The sequence below is a fragment of the Ictalurus punctatus genome, chromosome 26, assembly GCF_001660625.3.
Source record: "Ictalurus punctatus breed USDA103 chromosome 26, Coco_2.0, whole genome shotgun sequence".
Classification (NCBI taxonomy): Eukaryota; Metazoa; Chordata; class Actinopteri; order Siluriformes; family Ictaluridae; genus Ictalurus; species Ictalurus punctatus.
In genome coordinates, this window is record NC_030441.2 from 7557191 (window position 1) to 7568972 (window position 11782).

The 11782-nt window shown below is 42.4% G+C and overlaps 3 protein-coding genes across 3 annotated transcripts; 1 reads left to right on the plus strand and 2 right to left on the minus strand.

The window, feature by feature from the left end:
* On the minus strand, positions 1–7425 carry mrpl16 (mitochondrial ribosomal protein L16). The gene is given in 5 exon segments (NM_001201224.1): positions 1–446; positions 4802–5095; positions 6648–6796; positions 7090–7167; positions 7315–7425. Coding segments are annotated over 5 exon segments (777 nt in total). The 5' UTR covers positions 7379–7425; the 3' UTR covers positions 1–254.
* A 428-nt stretch (positions 7426–7853) lies between these two features.
* On the plus strand, positions 7854–9116 carry si:ch73-41e3.7 (uncharacterized protein LOC572312 homolog). Its single transcript, XM_017457534.3, has one exon. It carries the CDS (start codon positions 8037–8039, stop codon positions 9027–9029), a length of 993 nt encoding a protein of 330 aa, XP_017313023.1. The 5' UTR covers positions 7854–8036; the 3' UTR covers positions 9030–9116.
* A 22-nt stretch (positions 9117–9138) lies between these two features.
* txnl4b (thioredoxin-like 4B) lies at positions 9139–11771 on the minus strand. Its single transcript, XM_017457535.3, has 3 exons — positions 11496–11771; positions 11236–11387; positions 9139–9608 (listed from the first exon to the last, which is right to left on the minus strand). The coding sequence occupies exons 1-3, from the start codon at positions 11625–11627 to the stop codon at positions 9443–9445; spliced, it is 450 nt and encodes a 149-aa protein (XP_017313024.1). The 5' UTR covers positions 11628–11771; the 3' UTR covers positions 9139–9442.
* Positions 11772–11782: the final 11 nt, after the last annotated feature.

The window sequence follows — 11782 nt, forward strand, 5'->3', positions numbered from 1 at the left end:
GGAACATGCTTTGCACTTTATGGACGATTAACATACGCAGACAAGCACAAAGAAAATCAGCCTTTCTGAAACGTTTGTAAAACTCAGCTTGGCGTACACTTACAAGGTCTGAAGGCTCATTTACACTTAAGCGCGTGTGTGTGTGAGATCTAACACAGGATGCAGTGGGCAAATGAAGTTCACACTTGTTTTTCTTTTTTAGACGAGGTGTTGATGATGATGCTGTTTTCCAGCCTGCCGCGCTTCATATGAGATCAGACTCTGTCTGGATTGAAGAACTTTCCGGTGTAGCGGCCATGATTGTGAAGATCGAACGGGCTGAGGACTTTGCGGATGCCCAGCATATTGGACCTGGCTATTCTCTCAAAGGTCCATGGGTTCTGGTTGTTGGCCTCCCTCTCGGCTTGTTCCTGCTGCATGACAGTCAGACTCTCTCTGCTCACCACCTGTTTGAGAACACACGTATAAAAAAAACATTTTGCTGGAATATTTTACAGATCTCACAAAAATAAATACAATTATATAATATACATTTTACTTGGAGTTTACAAATAGGGTTTCACTGCGGTGGAGGTTTTACTGCATCACAGCATAGTGCCATGTTGATGAACTGGACACAAAGAAAGTATGCTACCAGGAAAATATTTAATATACATACATTATTCACTACATGGCCAGAAGTATGTACACACCCGACCACTACACCCATGAACAATTGTGTTGTGTGTGAAATGTGTGAATTCATTCTGATGCTTGATTCGAATATTAAGCTGTTGACCTGTGGCTACATGATTTTATGCATTGTGCTGCCACAGTATTATTTTATTTTTTATATTTTTAAATAACTGCATGAATGTGCAGGTGTACCTAATAAACAGGGGTATAAATATGAGGTAATACACAGGCCAAATTCCCTTAGTCATTCATAACAATGGGTGAGACCGAGGAATATAGCTGTGATGTGCGGCAAAAGGTTGTTGAGCTTCACACAATGGGGCGTGTCTATAAGAAAACAGCACAAGCATTGAAAACGCCCATTTCACCATCAGGGCAATAATTAAGACGTTCCAGTCAACTGGAAATGTTATGAATCAACCTGGAATTGGACGTGTGTCTATATCGTCTCAACACACTGTGAAGAGGACGGTTCGAGTGGACAAAAAATCTCCAAGGATCACAGCTGGAGAACTGCAGAAGTTAGTTGTGTCTTGGGGTCAGAAAGTCTCCAAAACTACAATCTGAAGTCACCGACATCACCACAAGCTGTTTGGAAGGGTTTAAAGAAAAAAGCCTCCACTCTCATCCAAAAACAAACTCGAGCGTCTTCAGTGTGCAGACACTACTGGAACTTCAAATGGGATCGGGTTCTACGGTCAGATGAAACCAAAATAGAGCTTTTTGGTAATAAACACCAGAGGTGGTTTTGTCACACACAGAGAGGGAGCCATATGGAAAAGTACCTCATGCCCACGGTTAAATATGATGACGGCTCTTTAATGTTTTGGGCTGTTCTTCTGCCAGAGGACCTGGACATTTTGTTAGGATACATGGCATCATGGACTCAAATATCAACAGATATTAAATGAAAACCTGACTGTCTCTGCCAGAAAGCTTAAAATGGGCCGTGGTTGGATCTTCCAGCAGGACAATGATCCAAAACATCCATCAAAATCAACACAAAAATGATTTACTGACCACAAAATCAACCTCCTGTCATGGCCATCCCAGTCCCCTGACCTGAAACCCACAGAAAACCTGTGGGGTGAACTGAAGAGGAGAGTCCACCAGTGTGGACCTCGAAATGTGAAGGATCTGGAGAGATTCTGTATGGAGGAACGCTCTCAGATCCCTCGCCATGTATTCTCCAACCTCATCAGGCGTTATAGGAGAAGACTCAGAGCGATTATCTTGGCAAAGGGAGGTAGCACAAAGTATTGACTAAAAGTGTGCCAATAATGGTTGCACACCTATATTAAGATATTTTTTATAAACCTGTATTGTGTTTGTATTTGTTTGATATCCATGAGAGCAGAGAATTTTTGTGAATTGTTTTTAACAAAAGATCAAACGCTTCAACAATAAAGACAATCTTTCACAGCCTTTATTGCTCATCTTTAACTTTATCTTTAACTTTATCGTTATCTTTTAAGGGTGCCAATATTAGTGTAGCATGAATACAAATCTATATATCTACATATCTAACAGACTAGCTAATCTCTCGACTGTCACACTCGACTGTCACAGTCCACTTATGTGCAGCGGAGACGATCGACGTACTTGCAGGACAAATATACTCGTGTGTGCTTGTGAAGACCAAAATAACACCATGAAGTCATACAACATTGTAAGCAGAATTAAACAAGCTGTTTAAAGACCTGTCGAGAACATTTCCACTCGATATACACCTCAATGATCAGCCTATAAAAAATGAAAAAATGGTCATCATCCCAGAAAATACTGAGCTTTAAAAAGTATCTGAGCTTTAAATCATTTCTGCACCCCCCCACCCCCCCCAAATTAATTATTCTGTTCATTCTGTCTGCTCCGTTTGTACCATTTTGACATTCTAGAGAACAGTGTGTTGATGAGGGGTAAACAGGAAATACTGTACAAATGAATAAGACACAGTGTCCAGTAGAGTGTAGAGAATAGAAGTTAATGGGTGATTGGTTACAGCCAGGGTCATGGTTAAGATATAAATAATGTTTGCCCCCCCCCCCATGTGTAGTGTGCAGGCCTTTAGACTAGGGATGTCACGATACCAAAAATCTACTAGTCGGTACCGATACCACCAAAAGTACACGATACCAAAAGTCAATACAAAAATAATAAATAAATAAATAAATAAATAAATAAATAAATAAATTAAAAAAACTCTCCTGGAGGACATCCTCCTCTGGATGATACTGGCGGGGGGGTGTATTTTAGTTATCAAACACTGTCTGACAATGAGTGGAGGTGCACTCCTAAACGCGCGCACGCACACACACATGCACGCACACCTTATACTCTGAAAGCAAGCATTAGTTTCAGTTCACTGAGATGCTGGCAGGCCAAAAAGATTGATTAAAAGCATGAACAGGTGAATAATTATTAGTGACATGAGGCTACATTTAGCTGACAGGACCCGGGCTGAATGGCGATGCATGGTGGTCCATGAGGAGGTAGTTTATAACACTGCAATGTGTTAGCGTCGTTAACAAATAACCGGCTATCGCTAACATCACACGGAGCGTAACGTTAGCTGGTTTCACGGCCACAATGCAGCTGCCTCAAACAAACATAATATAGGACCGTCTTTCAGGTGCGTCGCCAAATTCCAGGCGTTTCCTCGCTTTGTTTGAAATGAACGACAGCAGCGGTTGCACACCGGAAACCGAGACTAGCTTTCCTCTCTTTTCCTCTCAACGAATCGGGGCCGAGCTAATCTTCTGTAGTTTTTCTCGTGTGCTTGTAGTTGTTCTTCTTCCTTACCAATTGTGGGCCGACTAAAACACTTGCGGGTATTTGCTGCCCCCTTCAAGTCCATAAGAATTGCAACCTCGGTACTTTCTTTAGAAGGGTTCCAACGCTAGTGCAGAAAAACAAGCACCGTCATGTTTTAAGAATGTTGGTACCGACTTGGTACCGAAGTATCTGTTCTTGTGACGTCCCTACTTTAGACATTCTCCCACACAATTCCTCCACTGGCCCTTCTCCATCACGGCCCCCTAATAGTCCCCATCTCTGAATCGGCTACATCACTCCCCTCTCTTCTCCACTAACAGCTGGCGTGTGCTGGGCGTTCTGGAGCACCACGGCTGCGTCACATCAGCCAGGTGGATGCTACACACTGCTGGTGGTTGAGGAGATCCCCCCCCCCCCCCCCAATACTATGTAAAGCATTTCGAGTGGCTAGAAAAGCGCTATATAACATAAGAAATTATTATTATTACTACTAATACTACTACTTTATTATTTTATTTATATTTAAACGTTTTCAGTTTTGGGATTTTGTTTGCCGTTAATTGATATACTTTACTTTTAATCTATGCCTTAAAAGGATATGGAGGTCATATCCTTAAACAAATGATTGCAAAATTATTTCCTCCCAGCGAGGCCGAGCAGAAATAAATCTCCACTCATGTTGTGCGGAGCATAAAACTCAGAAACGTGTTAAAACACGAAACGATTAGCTCAGTTTTTGATTTCAGCGTTCGTGTGCGCGCATGCTGTTTTTGAAAGAGAGAGGGCTGATGGTTACATTAACATCCTATCACAGTGGTGATCGAAAACTCTAAAGAGAGAAAAAAATATATATATATAAAAAAAATAAAAACAGCTGACGGACGTGTATGAGCCAGCACGGAGATAAAGGCAGGGAACAACTAAACTGTGCACTGTTGTTGCCTGGTCTGCGACCTGCCCAGTTTGATCCATGAGGAATTCCACAGCAGGAAGGTCATCCTGGCTTAACTCCATGTCAATATAATAACGCGTGTTTGGGAGCGGTTATTAGGCAGCATTGCTGCAGTCATGAGCTCGGGTTTCTCTCTGTCTGGAGTTTCTGTGCATGGTCTTCCTGTGTTTGAATAGCATTACTCCGGGTTCTGGAAGGAAACCAGAGAACTCACAGTGGAGGACACGGCGGAGAACGTGCGAAACTCCACGCAGACAGGAATCCGAGCTCAGGCATCACAGCGCCATCCTTCAGACTTTACTGCATGCGATATATGCGAATACATCCTATATAATCATTTATTCTGCATGAAAGACACACAAGCTGACGAGAACACTGACAAAAATCGAGTCAAAAGCAAACCTTGGCTGGGAAGGGCAGCTTCTTCGCCACTTCTTTAAGCACAGATTCCACCTCCCCGAGTTCAAGATGACCTCCGACCTCTACGATCAACCGGCCGCACTTTACCGGCGTAACATAGTGGTCGATCGCACCTTTTCCTCCTCCCATGCGCTGGCCCAGGCCTTTACGAGTAATCGGCTTGTAAGGAGCGTTAATCCGCCAACGAGCAAAGGTGGTACGCGAGTCCATACGCCGATTAATAGTGAGCCTCATCATCTCCATATGACCCCAGTGCAGATATCCTCCACCCAGGGCCTAGAAAAAGCAATACGTTTAATAAACAAATGCTTCAGTATCTGTATGACAATCTACAAGGTGTCCCAAAAATCTCCATACATACATTAAAATGAACACATTTGAGCAAAATGTCTTCCAAATTTTTTTCATACATAATTTATATAATATAAAAAATAAAAAAAATTCCCCAGATAGTGTTTAAGAACACTTTTGACAACAAAAGAACGTATTGAAATCATTCTCACGGCTGGATCAGGAAGCTGTCGCTAGGTTGCGATGGACTTGAAGAGGAAACATATCGAGCACGTCTCTCACACACACACACACACACACACACACACACACACACGACACTTTTGCCAAACGTATTTACAAATTCAAAGAGACCGGAAGTGTCCTCGGACCGACCGAGAAGTCGAAGTCCACGAGCGTCCACTGACGAAGGCACAACCCAGGTGGTGCTGGCAAACGTGGTCCCCTCTGTACGGAGACTTTTGGGACACCCTGTCGTAATGTTTACTTGGCATTCACATTTAATCAAGTTGAACAGCTAAAAGCAATTTAAAAATAAAATTAAAATGAGTATATTGAAAACTGAAAACTAACACACAGCAAATGTGACTGGTGTTTGGGAGGTGGGGGGTGATTCGTCTCCTCAGCGTGTCCCAAAATCCCACCCCAAATCCATCTCACCATAATGTCCATTCCATCCATCGATTTTCTGTACCGCTTATCCTACAGGACCGCAGCGAGCCTGGAGCCTATCCCATACACTCATACCGAACGGACAATTTAGAGATGCCAATCAGCCTACAATGCACGTTTTTGGACTGCAGGAGGAAACCGCAGTACCCGGAGGAAACCCCACGCTCCCCATCACCATAACGTAACGGTCTTCTGTCCAGCCACACATGATTTTATGGAGATGCCGGTGATCCTGACACTTTCTACTCTCCAGATCTGCCTGATCCACCCTGCTGCCCTACCTCTGGATGGAGCACTCATCAACTGGAGGCTACAGCCTGGAGATTGCTGAGGATGGTACCGCTTGGAGAAATGGTTTTGGGACCTCAATTCCACATGGACGTTCTCGCTGTGGTTGCTGGGACTACGGTTGCTGCGATGGCCTCGGGATTGCAATTACCACATGCAGTTTTTGCACTCAGGTCTCCTTTAGAGAACAGTGGACTAGTTCAACAAACAGACTTCATATAAACACCATAACGAACTTTCTTTTACTTTCACACTATCCGTCGTGACCCAGATGAGGACGGGTTCCCTACTGAGTCTGCTTCCTCTCAAGGTTTCTTCCTCATATCATCTTAGGGGTTTTTTCCTCACCACCGTCATCACCGGCTCACTCAAAAGGGATAAATTCACACACTTAAAATCTCTATCCTGTGTTTATATGTTTCCAGAAAGCTGCTTCGAGGCACTATCCATTGTTAAAAGCGCTATACAAATAAAATTTGATTGTTTTTAATTATTAAAAAAAACAACAACAGAGAATCAATATATTGACAGTATACAGGGGTGGGGGTGGAACTAGGGGTGTAAGGAGAGTTCTGACCAGAATGCCATACTGTCCCCATCTGAACGTGTTGGCGGATTTAGCTGGACCCTGGATGTCCCGCAGCTTCTTCATCTCCTTCTTGGCCTTTTTTAAATTAGGGACCTTATTGAAGAACTTGAGTTTGGGCCTCTCTGGTAAAACCACATCTGTAGAAGACACAGCGGAAAGAAAGAAATAACGATGAGGTTTTAATCAAACAGCCGCCGTGCTTGAGATAACGTAGGGTGCTCATGTCACACATGGAAGTGAACTCTCCATGCTTCAACTCCACACTTGCACTTCTCAGCAACTCCTGTGACATTTAGAAATCAGCCCGAGAAACCGTTTATTCTTCCAAATTTATTCAGCAGACACAAAGATCGGTTAGTTTAAAGCAAATACCCTAATTCCAGTGCAGGTAAGAATCCAGTCATTGTTGTGATGTGTATAGAGGTCTTACCGCTGTAGTCTGGGGGAACATCATACGTCTTCAACCCAGCTGAGAGCACTTTCAAGGCATGCTGCTGCTGCAGGACAGCTGAATGTGGCACAGAAAAATCTCCCTTATAAAACATTTTTGCTGCTTGACTTTATAATGCAATATCCGAACAAGAACACGCCTGGTTAAAACACACAGATAAACGCTTCCTAAACGTCTACAACACATGCTGTTCTATTCATTTACCTTGCGCTTCCAGCCTCCTGCACGTCAGCCCTGAAAACACACTCCTAAACACCGAAAACATCATCGATTATAATCTTACAAATATCTATCCATTACTTTCATATTCATCTTCTAAGTGTCACAGAATTGTCGTTTCTTATTAACGCCTTATGCATTCAACAAGGTCGCAGCCATCTTTCTTAGACTGCATCCGGTGAAGCGTTCAAATACGTCCGCTGGAAACCAGGACCGTGGAAAAAGAGTTCCACTTACATAGACTGATTGTTTCAAAATTCAAAATCATACAACATAGTTGTCTTATATTAACTACACGAACAAGTTTTCGTTATTTGTAGCCAGATATCGTTATTAAACCTTTTTACTCGTGAAGCAGGACGTCAATAAAGCATATCTTGGGGGGGTCCTAACGTTGTTCATAAGCAGGATTTCTGTCATACTGAACCCTAATTTACGACTAGAAATACAAGTTGCAGTCATTCATGATTAAAAAAAAAAAAAAACAAGTTGATAAATCATTAACGTTCAAGTCCAAAAGTTTATATTCAGCCTCCTGATTAAGGTGAAAGAAGTGCTTGCCATGTTAAACACCTGATTTCAATTAGCAATTAGCAAAAGACTACAAAAGAATCAGGTGTGGTTGAGAAAACACGACTAAGGGAAGCTAACGACCCCCATTTATTGTCTCTTACTTCCTGGAATAGTAGAACCCAAAGTGATTTTGTATGCTATTTGGTCGACATACTGCTCAGGTTATAAAGATGGAGTGTTCTGAAGTAAGCAATAAGACTCCATCAGACTTCCCATATTCCTTCACTGAGGATGGACGTCTCTGCCATATAGACACACTGAAACCATACAAGTTCTCGTTCCAGCTCAAGGACGTCCAAGCGACTATGAGGGAACACACATCTCTTTGCTGCTACATCTCCCAGCATGTTTACAGCCTCTTTGAAAAAAAGTATAACCTGATCAAGGTGTACCTGGACAAAGGGAGCCAGTCTGATTTCCATCCTCCTGGTTTTGTCTACATGAGCCCAGGGGCTTTGGAACATCATGGTACATTGATGGTCCTGATCCAGGATAAAGGCACTATAAGGTGTGGTGTGTGGAGTTGGAGAGCTGTAGCCAACGAAGGCCTAGAGAGAGGGAGTCAGATCCCATATGTGCGCTGGGCTTTGGGGGAGTCCTGTGCTGTTTTGTTGATGAACCCAAACGAAGGAGTAATGGCACCAGAGGAGCATGTGCAACAAGTGTGGGATCAGTTGCTGCTGAACAGCACTGCAGAGCAAATCACAGTGGTGGCACATGGTTACGGAGGCTTGGCTTTTGTTCAACTCCTGTGCTGTCGTTTGGAAGAGATCCAACAGCGGAAGTGTGCTGTGGCCTTCATCGATTCTTCGCACAGCCTGTGGCATCAGCCACTTGGAACTTCAGGACGTGACTGGATAAAGGTACATTCCAGTTCATGGGTACTGAGCAGTGAGCCAAAGAATCGGCTGGTGGGGTATCTCAAGGCAGGGTGCAGGATGATGTCAGCAGGGACACAGTGCCACGAGACGGCACCTGCTGCATGTATGGATTCAGTATTTCGTTTCATTGCCAAACTGATGAAGCCCGCGGTCGTCCCAACGCCGTTCTGCATTGTTACTAGAAGCAGGAGCCTCGGAGCGAGAAAGCTGAGTGGCATAACCGACCGAAACAATAATGCATCTTGAATGAGGATACTTTAATAGAATGAGCATCATTACAACAGGGAATGCAGTGTATAATGTTTGGCTTATTAAACAACTTCATGTACAGCATACAGACAATGTGTTTTATAACTCAATTTTACTTTTTAATGAAGTTTTTACAAGTATACAAATGCAAATTCATTTTTTAAAAAAGCAAAATGGTAGCATGTCATTTCATACATATGAAAAGCAGTAATGTAGGAATGAGAGCATCTGCTTTCAAAAACCAATCTAAAAGGCATTTCCTTAGGAAAGAACTATATTGTTGTTGGCATTCATTTGCTTTACAAATACAAGCAAACACCTCAAAGCCATGCTTTCGTCTTCATATCCTTTGTAATTAATCCCCCACTTTGCAAACCCAACCTCCAAATTTGCGGTGAAACAATTCACAGCTAAATCCCATGGTAGAGCAGATCATATTTAGGAATATTTTGTGGATCGATAGGACTTCGCACAATCAATTTTCCTCTCATGGCACCACGAAAGATCACCTCAATGAGATCAATGAAGTCTTGCTTGGTTTTAAAGCATCCGACAAACTTGGTATGATCTGGAGACCTGGAGGAAGAAGATGTACAGAAGCTCAAGAACACAAATATATACTCAGTAGGTACTTTCTCAGGTGCACATTTCCTGTATCTGTATTTGTTGGTTGTTTTTTATTTTCCTGACAAACCTAGCACATACATTCCCCTCTAAAACTATTGAAACAGCAAGGCCAATTCATTTGCTCCTGCTACACACCAAGAACATTTGGGTTTGAGATCAAAAGATGGATATGAGACGAGAGTTTAGGATTTCAGCTTTTATTTCCTGGTATTTACATCAAGACGTGTTAAACAACAAAACATAGAAGCTTTTGTATCAGACTACCCAACTTTTAGGTGAGCAAAAGTATAATAAAAAATAAGTCGAAGTAAATAACACTTAATATTTAGTTGCATATCCCTTGCTGCATCAAGTCTGTGACTCAATTACATCACCAAAAGGTTGGCCTCCTTTTTTGTGATGCTTTTCAAGGATTTTACCAAATGCTGCTAAATTAGGTTAAGGTCTGGTGATTGACTTGCCAGTCTAAAACCTTCCACTTTATCCCCTGATGAAGTCTTTTGTTAAGTTGGCAGTGTGTTTTGGGTCATTTTCTTGCTGCATGACCAAGTTCCTCAGATTAATTTGGATGCATTTCTCTGTAAACTTCCAGACAAAATATACCTGTAAACTTCTGCATTAATTCTGCTGCAACCATCATGAATTTCATCATCAATAAAGATTAGTGACCCTGTTCCAGAAGCAGCCATGCAACCCCAAGCTATGACACTATCTCCACCGTGTTTTGTATCATGAGCAGATCCTTTCTTTCTCCACACTTTTCTCTTTCCATCACGTTGGTAGAAGTTAATCTCGGTTGCAGAACTTTTGTGGCTCATCTCTCTATTTCTTTGCAAATTCCAACCTGACTTTCTGATTCTTACTGCTGATGACTGGTTTTGCATCTTGTAGTATGGCCTCAATATTTCTGCTCTTGAAGTCTTCTTCCAAAGGTGGATTGTGAGACCTTCACCCCTGTCCTGTGGAGATTGTTGATAATGCCACTGACTGTTGTTTTTGGGTTTTTCTTCACAACTCTCACGATGTATGCGTCATTAGCTGTTTTTGTTGTTTTCCTTGGCCGACGCCTTCAGTATCTATTGCTCAGTACACCAGTGATTTCTTTCTTTTTCTGGACACTCCAAATTGTTGACTCAAAATGCCTCCGATAGATTTTCCCTCTTTTCTCAGCTTCAAAGTGGCTTGCTTTTCTCCCATAGACAGCTCTCTGATCTTCCTGTTGGTTTATCCTTTTTAACAACAAATACAGTCTTCACGGGTGAAACTGAAGGCTAAAACCAAGAGTAGATGTTCAGAGCTATTTATTTATTTATTTATTTATCTAGCCGGGACACAGCTGGGTTAGGGTTAGAAACACCTGTCGGTCTCATGTTCCATTATTCATGTTGTTGTCTGATACAAAATGCTACGTGTTGTTTAACACGTCTACATAAAGATAGTAGAACTCCTAAACTCTTTTCTCGTGTTCATCATTTGATCTCAAACCCAAATGTCTTCAGTCAAAAACAAATGTCCGGACCTGGCTGATGCAGAAGTTCCAGCTGTTACTGAGTGGCTTTAATAATGGTGTACTCACCCATAATCAACCTTCATGTGCTGCCCATTGAAGAAGAAGACAGTTGAAGGAATATAACTGATGTCAAAGTACCGGGTATAAACTGGCACTTTATCCACATCCACAAGATAGATAGAGGTCATGTTACTCAGGTCGTGGGAGGTTTTTGACAGCTGTCATGAAAAAGAGAAGGCATATTATTCGTCCAGCAGGACCCAGGCTGGATAACACTGTGTCAGAAAAGAAAAACACAAGCCAACTAGATTATTAGCACGACTTACAATCTCGTCCAACTGCATGCAGACGGAGTCTTCATCTCGTCCGAAGCGCAACACCAGCACTTTCTCCGCGACTGCTTTAATGACATCATCTACATGCTTTTTACACGACAATTTAGGCAGAAACAAGCTCATACTTCCACAAGTGTTTACACAGCAAACCGAGAACGCTTCCCTTTCACTACGTCTTCCTTCTAGCGCTCTGATTGGCTAACAGTCCGAGCCAACTTGAACAACCAGCCAATCATCGCGCAGAAGGCGGGATTTCTTTTTTCTTTCATCTCGGTCCT

Bases quoted from the DNA above. Each gene is read 5' to 3' on its own strand.
- si:ch73-41e3.7 (XM_017457534.3), top strand. From the start codon at position 8,037: ATGCTATTTGGTCGACATACTGCTCAGGTTATAAAGATGGAGTGTTCT.
- txnl4b (XM_017457535.3), bottom strand. From the start codon at position 11,627: ATGAGCTTGTTTCTGCCTAAATTGTCGTGTAAAAAGCATGTAGATGAT. The intron at 11,388-11,495 runs GTAAGTCGTGCT...TTTTCATGACAG, and splicing joins GCATGCAGTTGGACGAGATT to CTGTCAAAAACCTCCCACGA. The intron at 9,609-11,235 runs GTGAGTACACCA...TTCTTCCTCCAG, and splicing joins CACATGAAGGTTGATTATGG to GTCTCCAGATCATACCAAGT.